The sequence below is a fragment of the Dama dama genome, chromosome 22, assembly GCF_033118175.1.
Source record: "Dama dama isolate Ldn47 chromosome 22, ASM3311817v1, whole genome shotgun sequence".
In the NCBI taxonomy this organism is placed as follows: domain Eukaryota; kingdom Metazoa; phylum Chordata; class Mammalia; order Artiodactyla; family Cervidae; genus Dama; species Dama dama.
In genome coordinates this window covers 54,366,401-54,383,246 of record NC_083702.1, presented here as the reverse complement: position 1 = coordinate 54,383,246, position 16,846 = coordinate 54,366,401, and the positions used below count along the sequence as shown (strand labels likewise).

Below are 16,846 nucleotides of genomic sequence, written 5' to 3'. Positions count from 1 at the left end.
TATGAAGACCGTAGAGCAGTAAGAAAAATGTTTTTTTTGTATAAAGTATGTATCAGAACTTCATTTAGATTCACCACCTTATTTATATTGTGGGTTAGTTCTAATTTGTACTGCTGAATATAAGTGGTGTTTGGTATTTTGAACAAAGAAAATAAGTGACTTTTAGTCTTGTTATGAAAACTAAAAGAAAGAAAACACATTTCTTGAAACCTGCATGTGCTGTATGAATATATTCAATGTCTACCTATACATACGTGATCTGCCAGATCTTAGGGTCATGTCTAAAATAGGGAGCAATTATTATCTGATTCATTTTTCTGAGTGCTGTGAAGAAGTATAGAACTGTAGCTCTGTGTACCTCAAACTTTAATGGATAGAAAATAATGACTGAAATAATTACCTCCTTTCAAATTACTTTTTTACCTGATTTATAAATGGTTTAAATAATTATAAATTCTTTCCCCAAATTCATATTATTTTTAGCCATCCTTTGAATGTGGTATGTATGTGTGTGTATGAATGTGTGTACATATATATGCACATATACCCAGGCTATGAACAAGATAAACTTGATTGAATGGCATATGAAAATCAGTTCTATTTATAATCATGCTATTTTGTTAAATGAATGATGTTGTGAGATAAATCCAGACACTTCTGATTGGGCCCCAGATGAATCCATAAGTGTCGTCTTGGGTAGATAATTAAGACAGTCATAAATTTCTATTGCTGCTCAGCTACACTGAGTATATCTGAAGAGACTTTCTTTAATATCATGTCTGTATTCAGTTAACTGAATTTGTTTAGATATACTCTGTATGACAAGTAGTTGAGAAAAATAAACATGGTCTTGATTTTTCAAAAGTGTCATTTTAGGAGAACAAAATATTTTCCACAGTGGCTGATATGTGACTTTTTTTCAAGTCATACATATCTCAGGAAATATTTTCATTGGGTCAATTCATTTTAATTTCCATGTTTTGAATATAGAATTCCTAAATTTTTATTTTTATTTCAGTTTTTACCATTTTTAAGATATTTACTGTAGTTAAAAATTCTGTAAACCCCTTACGGAGTAGAGGTAGTTTAACCCTCATCTCCATAGCAGACTATTTGAAACAAAGCAAGTATTTTTAGAAAAATGTCTCTCGAGTTGAAATTTTTAGAATTTACCCTATCTTAGGTGAATAGGTATAAATATGTCTATGCCTATTTTAACAGTAACTTTGGAACATATCTGAATATTCCCCCATAGTATTACTGTAGCATAGCATTAGGGGACAAGTGAAAATTCTAGGTTAAACTTTATCTGACATAATTTTTAGTTCTTTATTCTGTTGGCTTTCTTGGCTTTAAATTTTGTTGTTGTTTAGTCACTCAGTTGAGTCTGGCTCTTTGCGACCCCATGGACTGCAGCCCACAGTTTCCTCTGTCCATGGGATTTCCCAGGCAGGAATACTGAAGTGGGTTGCCATTTGCTTCTCCCTGACCTGACATATATTAATTCAGGTCTTAAAACAATTCAAGCTTAGTAATGAACTCATACGTTTCTTATGATCTAATGAATGTGTTTTGAATTGACTTCACTGTGTGCACATTCAGACCTTTTCTGGTAATCGGTGAGTACACGATGAGTCTGACTGCACTTGGGCAGAGAGTGAGAGAGAGACTCAATACTTCATCACTGCTAACTGTTATTAGATTAGTGAATGTCTAAGTCTCAGATGGTAAAGAATCTGCCTGCAATGCGGGAGACCCAGGTTCGATCCCTGGGTTGGGAAGATCCCCTGGAGAAGGAAATGGCAACCCACTCCAGTATTCATGCCTGGAGAATTCCATGGACAGAAGAGTCTGGAAGGCCACAGTCCATGGGGTAGCAAAGAGTCAGACATGACTGAGCTACTAACATACTCAGAAGATTAGAAATAATAGTTGAACTGTCTTTAAATTTTTATCTTTGAGTTTGATTTTTCCCAGCTATCAAATAACCTTGCATTTTAATGTTAAAGTAGTTTTGGCATAAGTCCTAAATCTTTTTATTTATTTTTAATCTTAGGTTAAACACATTGCTGAAGACCCTCCGTGTAGTTGTTCTCATCGGTTTTCTATTGAGTACTTATCTGAAGGACGATATCGACTAGGAGATAAAATACTTTTTATAAGAGTAAGTCCACCATTTACATCCTATTACATTCAGATCTTTTTTTTTAATTAAATTTCATTCAAGTATAGTTGATTTACAATGTTGTGTTAGTTTCACAGCCAAGTGAATCAGTTATATGCACACACATATCCACTCTTTTTTTAGATTCTGTTCCCATATAGGACATTATAGAGCATGGAGTAGAGTTCCCTGTGCTATGTGGTAGGTTCTTATTAATCTATTTTTATATATAGTCACCTATATATATGTCGGTTCCAATATCCCAGTTTATACCCCCACCCCTCCCCACGTTCAGATCTTGTTTTGAGCAACTAACCATAGGGATAGCTAAGACTATTTAGACTTTGGATATAATTGGGGGAAAAAATATCTTTGAATACCTCAGGTAACTTATTTCATTTCCAGACTTCCTAAGAAGGAATAGTTTTCTATCATAAGAAGAAAGAAGCAAAATCAGAACATCTAATAAGATTAAATGTCAGTAAGAAGAAAAATAAATAGAAATATTGTAGTTGATAATAACATAAGACTTTGAGTTTTAAGTATGAAGCCTTTTTTTTGCTGACACAGCATCTAGACTAATATTCTAATACACATGCTCGTTTTCTTCCTTTATCCTTTCTGTAATCTGTTATTGATTAATTGTCCCCGTTGCTGATAAGGAGATTCAAGTTTTACCTGCTCAGCATTCTGTCCACTTCTGATACAAGAGCTGTTTTATTCCCAAGTTAGGAATGTAATATAAAAGTATGTAAAAAAATCCACTTTCACTATCCACATTTTCTTTGATTTCATATATTATCATTAGATCCCCATACCCTACTCAACTCACCCGGAAACGGGTACATGCACTTTCTGTCTTTTAATTAACTTTCTTTTCTTAAGCAGTATGATACAGTGACAGTGTACAGAGCGTGGGATTTGGAGTTAAAATTTGTAGAGCAGTCTCATACAACTGTGCTGATTTGCCTGTTGAATGAATAGGGTAGGGGCCTGAGGTCCAGTTTAGGCTGCCCTGGCAGACCCAGGATGTACCGTTTCTGCATGAAGGCACCATTTGGGACCTGGTAAATGTGAGTTCAGGCCAAGTTGGTGATTTGGGACAGTTTCCTTAGTCTCTCAGAGCCATTAGTTCCTCATCTGCAGAGAAGAACTAGAAATAGATTATATCAAAGTTTTGGAAAGATTAAATTGATATTATTAATGTGAATGTAATTTATTAAATTCTAAGGTATAAAATTTGGTCATTTTTATTGTTCTACTGAGCAGTGTTCTCCTTGTAGTTTTGCACTCAGTAATTTGGATTTTTAGGATGTAAGCTGTGTGTAAATATCTTCCTTACAAACTGGAAGACTCTATTGTTAGTGGCATGATTCAGTATGAATTAAATTTTAATAATACAAGAAAGAGACTGTCAATTAATAGTGAAGCTGTTGGCAAATATACTGTGTTTCATAGTCACAGACACCACAGACTGTGACTGCTAATAAATTATGGCTATACCTTACAGTTTTACAGGTTTATTTTTTGCTTTCTTTTGGGGGAAAGATGCTTCACGGAAAACATGTCATGGTCCGTGTCGGTGGAGGCTGGGATACTCTTCAAGGATTTTTGCTTAAATATGACCCGTGTCGAATATTACAGTTTGCTACGCTAGAACAGAAAATTCTAGCATTTCAAAAAGGAGTTTCCAATGAAAGTGTGCCTGATTCACCCGCCAGAACACCTCAGCCTCCTGAAATGAATCCTTTGTCAGCAGTTAGCATGTTTCAGAAACAAAACTCAAAACCTGGCACACCAGTTGGTGTCCCAAAGGCCAAAGAGAAGCAAGTCCATCTGCCAGCTGCGTTGCCATCATCGTCTTCCCTGAAAGGAGGGAATCTGGCCCCAGGGTCAGTCCGTTCTAAATTGGCAACTTCTCCAGCAGCGTCTTCTCATCTCAAACTCACATCTTCAAAGGGCATAACAAAGAAACCACAGGCTCCTTCTAACAATGCGTCATCTTCACATGCTTCTTTAAATCCAGTGGGTAAAAGCACTTTTTCACCAGCTTTATCAAGAGCAGCACCTTGTGTATCTGAGTCGCTGAGAAAATGTATCTCATCACAGAGTACTCCTAAGACCAAGCGTGTTCCGGCCCAGAAGTCAAGAGATGTGCCTGAGTCTACGCTTCTGCCAAATAAGTGTTCTGGAAAAACTGAACCAAAGCATTTGAAACACAATCATGTACCTTCCAGGGATCACACAGTCTCTCCCTCAGCTTCACATTTAAATTCATCATCAAAGTGTCCAAAGCCACCTAAGGCACATCTGCACGTGAGGCCTGACCCTTCTTCCTTCCAGTCCCCTGCAAAAGTGACAACAACCAGTTCCAAAACTGTCACCAGGAGTCTGGAAACACGGGCTCAGCCCCATGGTAGAGCTCCGCAAGCCCAGAAACCTAAGTCGGCCCTGAATTTAAACCAGCCACTTTCTGTATCCTCAGTTGCTCCTGCAAAAGCTGCACAGAAATTGAAAGATAAGAATATGGTTTCAGTTGCCAAAAAGCAACCTCAGAATAAAAGCACGCCCCAGAAGACAGGACCCAGCTCCTCCAGGTCCCCGGGCCGTACCCCACTGTCCATCGTGAGTCTTCCCCAGTCTTCTGCCAAAACACAACCTGAACCAAGGTCAGGACAGACTGCCACCAAGAGCCAGTGCTCAGCTACTGGGCCTCCCAAAAGTGGCAAAGCCCCAGCTTCAACCAGGAAACCACCCTCATCTGGCAAGGAGACGGTTAGTGCCGATAAAAAACCTTCTGCTAAAAAAAAGGAAGACGATGACCATTATTTCGTTATGACGGGAAGTAAGAAACCTAGAAAATAAATATGATGTGTCACTCTAAGAAAACAAGAGAGAAAGAGGGTGAATGTGTTAACTTCTCATCCTAAAAGGTTTCTCCTGTTTGTGTTTATCCAAATAGGTTCAGACATTAGGTATAATAATAAGAAGGGATATAGGCTGGGCCCAGGGGAAGTCTCAGAATTCACATACCTGAATTCACCAGAAGGTAACTGTTTGAGGCAGACAGTGGTCAAATCACCAGGAGGTTCTTATTAGTTATAGACATTTATATCATTTTCCATCCGTGACATTTTTTGTTAATGTCTACCCACTAAGGGAATCATAAAGTCAAATAACACTACTAGGACTGTAACCATAGTTGCTATATTTTGAGTATGCATTAAAATATGGCGGTTATTACCTGCCGATAGCCATGGAGGTGCTCTTGGTACGTTATTGCAGTATAGTTTAGAAGCAGCGGTTTGGCACTTGTCTTGGCACCTAGTTTAGGCTCCTGATCAGGACTGTTGAGGGGAACAATACCGAGTACTGATGGCTATACTGACTGCTTGCTGTTACACTGGGTGTGGGAGAATGGTTACTACTTAAACACTTTTTAAGCTTTCCAAATCAGAAAGAACTGATTTTTTAACTGACTTATATTAACATCGATAATATTTTGTTACCAGTGTTTTTGGTAAAAAAACAAATTAAGATATAAAAATATAAATTGAAATTTGGAAAAAAAATTCATGTATTATTTATAAGAATTTATATTTTTAATGGACATTGTGCAATGTGAAAGGGGAAACACCTTAGTAGTTTTAGCACAGTAGAATATTTTTTAATAATGCAGTTTTCTATGAGTGCAGATGGCAGTTTTTACATTAAAATAATGTTAACATCGAAATTATATTTTTACAATCTCAAAATTAAGGTGATAGTGAAGAAAAAGTAGTGCTGCATAAAAATTCTATCATGTGATTGTTAATTTTCTTTATAGTAATACCCATTTTAATTAGTTTTCCAGTTACGTTTTCTTCAATCAAGTCATGCTGCCTTCAGTTTTCCAATGTCAAACAGTCACTATGTACCATTTTCTGTTCTGTAGGCAGATTCTCGAAAAAACTTACCCAGATAACATAATGACTACATAGACTCCATCAATCTAACATATTTGTAAATAATATGTTTTTAAAAGATTGTGCCTATTTAAAAATTTATTAATGTACTTTCAGAAGTTTTAGGGATGTGTTTAATAACTTTACAGTATTATCAGTTATTCCATATTGAGGTTTGTGTTTCCCTATTTTAAACTAAAATGTGTTTTCTAAAGAAAAATAATGGTTCACACAAATATGCAAACATAGAATAGCCATCTTAAGCTGACTACTAATGTTTATAGATTATAAAGCATGAAACTTTTGTATAAAACTAAGTGATCTTTTGTCTGAGGAATAAAGACAAAAGTTATATGCAAGCTAGTTTTTGAAATAATTGATGCTTCTCGTAAAAGAGATGGTCACCAGAGTAGTTTAGTTTCACTGTTGGTCTGGGCATTGAGGGAGATAATATTTACATCTTTGGAAAGTGAAGTCAGGATTCAAGAAGTACTGGAAGCTTTACATTTCTAGTGATAAGAAATATTTACTGTATCTTTCAAAAAGGAAGAATTTTACCTTCAGGAAGGTGTTTATTCCTTTGTAAGACCAAACAGTGCTTCTGTATCAGTAACATCAGGAATAAAATTGTCATGTGGCACAAATTCCAAGAACTAGTTTTTATTTTTTTGAATTGGAAGTTAATTCATAAATAGTCCTATTTTCATCAGGCCACTGATAGTAGGAATTTCTAATTCCTATAATTCTGTTTTAATTTCACACTTTGATGCAGTGAGAATATTCTTGAAATACTCATTTAATTCAATATTCATGGCTAGAAAATTTCTCCAATTATATCTACATTGGATGAATTTTTATTTATAGACAGCTTACTCTTCCAAAATAAAGCTATTTTTTTTTAAAGTAAGCAATGGCTGAAAGATAATTCTTTCAAATGTATTTTGATATGCTCTTAAAAGACCTGGTGTTTCTAATTGTTTTCACAGTTTTAAAAGTACATTGTTGAAGTTGGGAAGAAATTTTCATTTCTTAATAATAGTGCATGATTTTTAAAGTTCCTTTTTGTTTAATATTTAATAAAGTGAATATTAAGCTTAAAGTACTAAAGTACCTGGAAGAAGAAATAAAGTGTACTTCCAAGAAAGAATGGAATGTTTTTCCATTGCTATAATTTGTTGTTGTGAATAACATATCAAATTAACCTTCAGGGGAAAATGAAATGCTGGCTATTTTTGCATTGTTTGAGTCTTACAGTAGGTGTTTAAAACTTAAATCTTCAAAATGTTTTGATAAATTAGATGAGCTCTAACTTTCTTCTTCACACTAAATTTACAATGCTTAAAGGATAAGGGAAATTTTTTGAGAAAAAGATTGCCATAACCTCTGTGATGTATAGCTGATATAAAAATCTACTACTTTTTTAAAAGCCATCAGTAACAATTGTCAAGATACAGTCTTGTTATCCAGGTTTGCATACAGACTCCATTTGAATCCAAATTTATGTATATTTTCTTGGACTCGCAATGTTTGTATCAGATTTTAACTTAAATATAATTTCTCAAGTATTAAAATTTAACGTATATACCAAGTCCTCAATTTACTTTTTTATGTGTTCTGAGTATATTCTGATCACTTGGTTCATGTGAGAAATTGCATATATGATGCAACTAAGACCCGATGCAGCCAAATGAATAAATAAATATTAAAAAAAAATAATATTGGTGTTGATTTATCTTAAAAGAAGTGTGTATGGTGATGAAGTGATTTAAGAGATTGCAATGATAAAACATTAATATATAATACTTAATTGTCTGCATTCTGCCAGGCACAATATTTATTGCATGGTGTTGGCATGTAGTGTGTTATCTGTTATAATTAACCTCTTGTGGCTAGTCTTTTATGGTTTCATATAATACATTTTATCTATTTTGACCAACTTTCTTAAATTACTTTTGATAAATTATTTCACAAATTATAATGAATGAATTTAGTAGAATGGATTAATGTTGGGTGTGATTGTTGAGGACCTCTAGTGGTCAAATTGTGGCATTGTTGAAACACTTTTGTCAACTTAAATCACTGTTTTCTACAACCTCTCTCGAGTTATGGGAGATAGAGGAATAGGACAGTCATCACATTCAAGAACCTTGGGTTTATAGAGCACTATGAAACTCATGAAGCACTTTCAGTTACACAGTTTCAAAAACATCCAGTCTTCTGAACAGTTCCATGAGATAGTATTATCTTCTTTAGAATATAAACACCATAAAGATAGGAATTGCATCTGTTTTGTTTACCAGTGTTTTCCAAAGCCTAAACCAATGCTTGGCACATATAGACATTAAGTAAATATTTGTTAATCAAAAATGAATGAACTCTTTTTTTGTAAATGAGGAAACTAAGGGTCAAGATAATTGACAGTAGTAAATATAAAAAATACCCTAGTAAGATTGCTTAATTGAATTTTATTTAAAGGATAATTTTACTTTTACCTATTTAGAACTTTACACAAATTTGATTTGTTCTTTGTGTTAATTTGATAAAATTGGAGTTTAGTGGCATCTTTTTTTTTTAAATGGCGTATTTTAAAAAAAATCTGTTGGAATATCACATTCTCTGTTTTCTTTATTTCTTCCTTTATTTAATTGGTTTTGATTTACTCTTTTTTATTTGTATCATTTCTTTTTAGATTCTGCATATAAGGGATGTCACAGGATATTTCTTTCTCTGTCTGACTCTACTCACTGTGACTGTCTCTTAAGGAATTACCCTTTATTTTAAATATTCTAAACTTGAATACATTTATAGATATTGGTGTATTCTTACATTTTTAACTTAATATTTATAAAGCACTTAACCTGTATTCAAAGTAAGTTCTAGGAATGATGAATGTTTGCACTCAATCCTCAGGACAATGTCATGAAGTCGAGGTGCTCTGTAAATATTTGCTGGATAAATGAATGAAAAAAATAAGTTAAAGCTAGCACAAAATACTTATATTGGCAATTAAAATAAATTCCGTGCTAGTGTAGTGGAAATAGATTTTGGTGAAAGGTACTACTTGCAGGTGGCCCAAGAATCTCCAGGTTTAAAAACATTAAAAAAAAAAAAGATTGCCCTTTGAGTGAACAGGAAAAATAAAAATAAATTTTCTTCTTCTTCCAGGAGGAATAAATAAATTTAAATTTCTCTCACACAGCCCGGACAAGGTAATACAAAGTTGTGTCATGTAATTTCAGTAATTACTTCAGTAATTCACTGCACCATGCTAGGTGCTCAGGGACCCAATAGTCAGCTGTGGAAGGAGATGCCAGACCGGTGTATGCGAACTGGAAGAGGAGTGGCACGTGACGTTTCTTATTTCATTCCAAAGCCCCGAGGCAACATGATGCAAGTGCCTTTAAACAACGATTTGTGGTAGTTTCCATCTATGTTAAGCATCAGTGAAAGTAATTTTTGAAGTTCAGGAAGTCCCAGGTGTCCTTAAAGATTGGGGAAAAAAAAAAAAGTCACCACTGAGAATGACAGCCCTTGAAATCAGTGAAGCCCAAAGGGGAAGCGAAGAGGCCAGGATGGTCTTCAGAGGCTACTGTAGCAGGAGCTGAGGGTTCTGACTTTACCCACTGCTTCCCCCAGCCCTTCACCTGCCTCACCATTACCCTCCACGTCACTGCTTAAACATCACTTACTCAGAAGCTTCCAGGCCCTCCGAGCCTAGGCTGGATGCCTCCGTGTACCTTCTTCACTCCTTACACTTGTCCTGTCGCTGCATTGCCCCCTAACAGTACTTTCCCACTGACTTACTCAGTTCCTCACCAGTTCCTCACTTGTCGACAGTTGCAGCTCCTGGGTTTAATGTCTGCGTTTAATGCCTAAGTGTTTGTGGAGGGAAAGAAGTAGTCTTTTACTGATGGAAATAAGCATCTGTATGTATAAAGTGACCCTCTAATTGAATATTGTTGGCCCACCTACTGTTAAAATGTTTTTTTTCCCCCTGGGGAAATGTCATGGCAGAGTTTGGAAAAAGCTCCATAGAAGACCTACTTATTTCTGGAGGGGAATGGAGAGGAGAAGGGGGAGGGCAGTAATCAGAGAGGCCTTGAAGTAATGTATTTCTTCTGTTACGTTCAGTTCACTTCAGTCGCTCAGTCTGACTCTTTGCGACCCCATGGACCGCAGCACGCCAGGCCTCCCTGTCCATCACCAACTCCCGGAGTCTACTCAAACTCATCTCCATTGAGTTGGTGATGCCATCCAACCATCTCATCCTCTGTCATCCCCTTCTCCTCCTGCCTTCACTCTTTCCCAGCATCAGGATCTTTTCAAATGAGTCAGCTCTTTGCATCAGGTGGCCAAAGTATTAGAATTTCAGCTTCAGCATCAGTCCTTCTAATGAACACTCAGGACTGATTTCCTTTAGGATGGACTGGTTGGATCTCTTTGCAGTCCAAGGGACTCTCAAGAGTCTTCTCCAACACCACAGTTCAAAAGCATCAATTCTTTGGCGCTCAGCTTTCTGTATAGTCCAACTCTCACAGCCATACATGACCACTGGAAAAACCATTGCCTTGACTAGATGGACCTTTGTTGACAAAGTAATGTCTCTGCTTTTTAATATGCTGTCTAGGTTGGTCATCACTTTTCTTCCAAGGAGCAAGCTTCTTTTAATTTCATGGCTGCAATAACCATCTGCAGTGATTTTGGAGCCCAGAAAAAGAAAGTCAGCCACTGTTTCCCCATCTATTTGCCATGAAGTGATGGGACCGGATGCCATGATCTTAGTTTTCTGAATGCTGAGCTTTAAGCGAACTTTTTCACTCTCCTCTTTCACTTTCATCAAGAGGCTCTTTAATTCCTCTTCACTTTCTGCCATAAGGGTGGTGTTATCTGCATATCTGAGGTTATTGCTATTTTTCCTGGCAATCTTGATTCCGGCTTGTGCTTCATCCAGCCCAGCATTTCTCATGATGTACTCTGCATATAAGTTACATTAGCTCCGGAGAATGCTGCATTTTTATAGAAGAAAAATGTTAGAAACTTCTCAACTGTCTATACAGGTTTTTGTTTTAAAACATTTATTTTCAAAAAACACAAAACAAAAGAAACATTTATTTTCGGGGTTGTGAGAATTTACTCAGAGCATCATATATAGACAGAGGTTAGCAAGAGTCCTACTACTACCTAATTCTGTTCTCACACTGAACAGATGAGGAAACTCAGGCCCCAGGGAGTTTGTCAGTATAGCCCATTAGTTACCAAATTCACACCACCTGGGAGCAAGAGTGAATGCCCGGCAGTGGTCCCAGGGGGCTGTGTGAGTCACCCTGATTGCTGGTCCCTTCAATGTATCTTAAATGCCCTGAGTCCAGCCCAGCAGACTCCTTGTATTACCTGTATGGATGATTGTTTCCAGAGCAATCTACTGGACCACAAGGCAGTGAAACTTCATTAATTTGTTCATTTAGCAAACCGTTCTGAGTGCCTCCTTCATGACAGTCACCAAGTTTTGTGCTAGGGATACCGTGGTAAGACCAGTCCCTGCTCTCCAGGATGTGACAGTCTTTGTTCAGGTGACTAACAACTACAAAGGATGATCTTTTTGACTGTAGCCCACTCAGTTCTTTCTGGGGTAAGATACTTTGGTGAGAATAGCCTGTCTTTTCTCATATTGCTTCAGATCGGAAGCCCATAGAAAAAAACAAACAAACAAAAAACCCTGTTATTTGTATCTGAGCCTCAAGAACAAGAGTCATTCATCACCAATTGTTACTCAGAAAATGGAGCAGAGAGGATCAAATCTTAAACAAAGGATTGGAAACAGAAATCTGAGCTTTCTCTGCATAAGCCATTATGTAGAAATTAAGAAGCACACATATCTAATACAAAGATGCTCTTCTAACTCCATAGGATGTTTCCTGTGACAGTGGGGATTGATTCCCACCCTTCCCCCTCCAGAGACTCCACCTCGACCTTAACAAGTCACCCTGCCGCGGACAGAGGCAGGATCTCAAACTAGCTGCCTGTAGGAAGGCTGGTCTCTGTCCAGCCACCTCAGTTATGTCGGAGGAACACAGCTTCGAGCAGACACTCTCAGTGATTTGACATCTCAGTGCCACCTCCCACTGCCCCAGCAGATGACAGGAAACTTGTCCTGTAAAGTGGATGGCTATGACTCAGAACAGCACCTTCGGCCTCTGCAGCATCTTCGTAGCTGTCCTGCAGCCCAAAGGGACCCATAGGTGTCCCAAGGAGACTTTCTGTGTTAGGTCAGCACTTTTGTCTGCAAGAAACAGATTCACTTTGGTTTTCTTTAGTACTGGGCTTTATGGATACACTGGGCTTTAAGAGGACAATAGGAATCTGGCAGCAACCCAGAAGTATCTGTGCAGTGAGCCTCACAGAAATTGGAACTGGAGTCTCCCAGAAGCACAAGGAGCTCTAGAGTCAGGTAACCTCATCTCTGTTCTGCAGCCCGAGTTTCCCCTCTTCACTCTGGTGCTCTGCCAGGAATATACTCTAGCCAGCCTCCAGGTTTCTGCACCTCTTTGGGTGTTTTCTTGCATCTTCTCCAAAATTATCCATCCAACCAAACAACTGCCTGATACCACTTACCAGTTCAGAGTCTGCGTGAGAATCTGGTTGGCTTAGTTAATTACCATTGTTTTTGTGCAGATTTTTTGCTCCAGGCCTCTGCACAGGTCAACCAATGAACTTACTGTCCTCCATATACCCATCCCCCTTGATCAACCAGCCTGGTGCACAGATAGATCACGTGGTCTAGAGCCTGGCTACCTTGATGTACGGACAGCTTGGCCCACTTGTCTTAGAGCCAGTTTTCCTTAAAAGACTGGGCATGACTGATTTGTCCAGTCCTCTTGGTAAACAAGCCCTGAGTTAGGTTGGATTTGGTCTAAGGTCCCAAGGGAGGTCTTTTTGCATCAGGGAGCCTTCAATTTCTAGCATTGACCCTTTCTTTCAAGATCATTGAGTCCAATATGATGGTAGATGTAGTCCCCCCAAATCTAAATCCATACTTGATGGCTAGAAATATACAGATATAGATATGTTACAGAGGATGGGTGTAAGTAATGTTCAAATCAGCAAGTTTTATTTTACCCCTGATTTGAACAGTGGGCCAATTCAGGAAACCTGGTGTGTGTCCAGCCCACTGTGGGGTCTTCCAAAGCCCTTTTCTGAGAGGGAGAGAGAATGTTCTAGACCCTTGCTTCCCAACTTCTAGAGAAAACACTCCAACTCTTACAATACAGCATCAAAACAAGCAATTGATTTAATCAGTTTGTTTAAAAAGAAAAAAACAGGCATACCAGTGCTTGGGAATTGTGTAAAAACAACCAAGATTGGTTGACTTTTTCTTTTGGTGGTTTTGGTGTTTTAAAGACACTGTTTGAGATGCCCAGAATGTATTTTATCAGCCAGAATCATTTCTGTCCCTGAAATTCTGTCCCCAAGTGACTTTCAGTGACTCCTTGAAAGTGTTCAAGGGCTTTTACCTGCACTGAGTCTTTGATTGTTTTTCCTAAGAAGTTCCTGTTAGATGAAATGGCACTTCTGTATAAGATAAATTAAGATTGATTTTTATTTAATATCACTGGTTTTGAAGTTAGCAGATATTCACTGCTGTCTATTTGCCTCCTTGGAGAGCAGAACTTTGCTGTTCCTTACAATTCTTCCTTGTTGTTCAAGTGATTACAGGAGGAACAAAAAGAAGCTATTAGTAGATTTCACCACAATATTTAGAGCTTTATCCTAAAACCTGAAGAGGTTTTGAAATTACACTTATATAGAATTCACTTTGTGCCAGATACTGTTCTAAATATATATATATTTAAATAAAATAAATTTAATAAAATAAATGAATTTAAATAAAATAAATATATCTGAATATATATTTAAACAAATTTAAATATGTATAAATTTAAATATATATATATAAATAAATACTTTCCATGTAGTAACTTATTTAATGTTTACAACTCTGTAAGATAGATTCTATGACTACCCCTACTTTATAGACGAGAAAACTGAGGTACTGAGATATTTCTTCCATTCCTCTGTGTTGAGGCCTGACACTTCATCATCTGAGACAAATACTCGGTTTTCAACTCTTCAGCTTTCCCCAGAAGTGGTTCGCTGGGCAGAGAAGCACGGGCCGGTCACACATTGTCACCGGAGTCTCCTCTTTAGGGGCCTGGCCACGTGCTCAGGTGTCAGACCCGTGGTGTGCGGGTGTGTGTAGGAGTCACAGCCCTCGGCCTCCCTCAGAGCCACGGCTGGCCAAGTGTGGCCTCTCTCACAGCCAGTTTCTCTCGCGTCCCCAGCACTTCCCCGCTAATCCTACAGACAGGCTCAAGTCTGACCACACTTTCTTCTATTTCTCCCTCATCCCCAAGTGGCCACCATGTGTTGGCCAGGATGGGCTAGGCTTTGCTGTGGGAAAGCACTCTTCATGGCTTGTAGCGACAGAAGGTTACGTCTCAGTCATGCCGGATGTCCATCAGGGCCTTCGAGGGCTCTGCTCATCTTAGAGGCTTGGGGACCCAGGCTGATGGAAGCTCCATCCTTACGTCAGCACTTACCCTGAAAGGGGGAAGGGGTGTGGGAGTGGCCGGCGCCTGCTTTTTGAAACTCCTGCTTGCACCTTGCTGATGTGACTGGCTTTCCTCACGTTCTCTGACCCTTCGCTCTTGTGTTCTGACTTGTGCTCCTGTGCTGCCCTTCCCACGTAGCTGCCCCCTGAGGACCATTCCTTGGCCCTTTTCTAGCAAAAAAACATTTCCTTCCTTCCATTTCTGTGTGAATGACTTCAGACCTTTATTTTTCAGCCCAGTTTCCCTGAGTCCCACTTCCACTGTCAGTAGTCATCAGCCTTCTCCCATTACTACCTCAGAATCTCTTACCTCAAAAGAAAATTCCCGCCCCTACCAAATCGACTCTTCCTCCAACTCCCATGTTCCTGCTGACACTCCTTCGCATGTTGACACTTTCAGACAGTTTCAGAGTGCGCCTCGCATCCACCCCCTTTTTTTTTTTTTTTTTTTTTTTACTGGAAGCCAAACTTTTTTTTTTTTATTATTATTATTTTTTTTTCCAGTGGGTTTTGTCATACATTGATATGAATCAGCCATGGATTTACATGTATTCCCAATCCCGATCCCCCCTCCCACCTCCCTCTCCACCCGATTCCTCTGGGTTTTCCCAGTGCACCAGGCCGGAGCACTTGTCTCGTGCATCCCACCTGGGCTGGTGATCTGTTTCACCATAGATAGTATACATGCTGTTCTTTTGAAATATCCCACCCTCACATTCTCCCACAAAGTTCAAAAGTCTGTTCTGTATTTCTGTGTCTCTTTTTCTGTTCTGCATATAGGGTTATCGTTATCACCTTTCTAAATTCCATATACATGTGTCAGTATGCTGTAATGTTCTTTATCTTTCTGGCTTACTTCACTCTGTATAAGGGGCTCCAGCTTCATCCATCTCATTAGGACTGGTTCAAATGAATTCTTTTTCATGGCTGAGTAATATTCCATGGTGTATATGTACCACAGCTTCCTTATCCATTCATCTGCTGATGGGCATCTAGGTTGCTTCCATGTCCTGGCTATTATAAACAGTGCTGCGATGAACATTGGGGTGCACGTGTCTCTTTGAGATCTGGTGTCCTCAGTGTGTATGCCCAGAAGTGGGATTGCTGGGTCATATGGCAGTTCTATGTCCAGTTTTTTAAGAAATCTCCACACTGTTTTCCATAGCGGCTGTACTAGTTTGCATTCCCACCAACAGTGTAAGAGGGTTCCCTTTTCTCCACACCCTCTCCAGCATTTATTGCTTGTAGACTTTTGGATAGCAGCCATCCTGACTGGCGCGTAATGGTACCTCATTGTGGTTTTGATTTGCATTTCTCTAATAATGAGTGATGTTGAGCATCTTTTCATGTGTTTGTTAGCCATCTGTATGTCTTCTTTGGAGAAATGTCTGTTTAGTTCTTTGGCCCATTTTTTGATTGGGTCATTTATTTTTCTGGAATTGAGCTGCAGGAGTTGCTTGTATATTTTTGAGAGTAATCCTTTGTCTGTTTCTTCATTTGCTATTATTTTCTCCCAATCTGACGGCTGTCTTTTCACCTTACTTATAGTTTCCTTTGTAGTGCAAAAGCTTTTAAGTTTCATTAGGTCCCATTTGTTTAGTTTTGCTTTTATTTCCAATATTCTGGGAGGTGGGTCATAGAGGATCTTGCTTTGATTTATGTCGGAGAGTGTTTTGCCTATGTTCTCCTCTAGGAGTTTTATAGTTTCTGGTCTTACATTTAGATCTTTAATCCATTTTGAGTTTATTTTTGTGTATGGTGTTAGAAAGTGTTCTAGTTTCATTCTTTTACAAGTGGTTGACCAGTTTTCCCAGCACCACTTGTTAAAGAGGTTGTCTTTTTTCCATTGTATATCCTTGCCTCCTTTGTCAAAGATAAGGTGTCCATAGGTTCGTGGATTTATCTCTGGGCTTTCTATTCTGTTCCATTGATCTATATTTCTGTCTTTGTGCCAGTACCATACTGTCTTGATGACTGTGGCTTTGTAGTAGAGTCTGAAGTCAGGCAGGTTGATTCCTCCAGTTCCATTCTTCTTTCTCAAGATTACTTTGGCTATTCGAGGTTTTTTGTATTTCCATACAAATTGTGAAATTCTTTGGTCTAGTTCTGTGAAAAATACCGTTGGTAGCT

General features: G+C 38.3%; 1 protein-coding gene across 2 annotated transcripts in view; it reads left to right on the top strand.

The window, feature by feature from the left end:
* Positions 1-7,696, top strand: part of GAS2L3 (growth arrest specific 2 like 3) — a 37,213-nt gene extending 29,517 nt beyond the window's left edge. For both annotated transcript variants that reach the window (XM_061125546.1, XM_061125547.1), the window contains exons 8-9: positions 2,057-2,164; positions 3,713-7,696. In XM_061125546.1, coding sequence (XP_060981529.1) covers positions 2,057-2,164; positions 3,713-5,029 — 1,425 coding nt within the window. In that variant the 3' untranslated portion in view covers positions 5,030-7,696. The remainder of the gene's footprint in view (positions 1-2,056; positions 2,165-3,712) is intronic.
* The last annotated feature ends 9,150 nt before the right edge of the window (positions 7,697-16,846 follow it).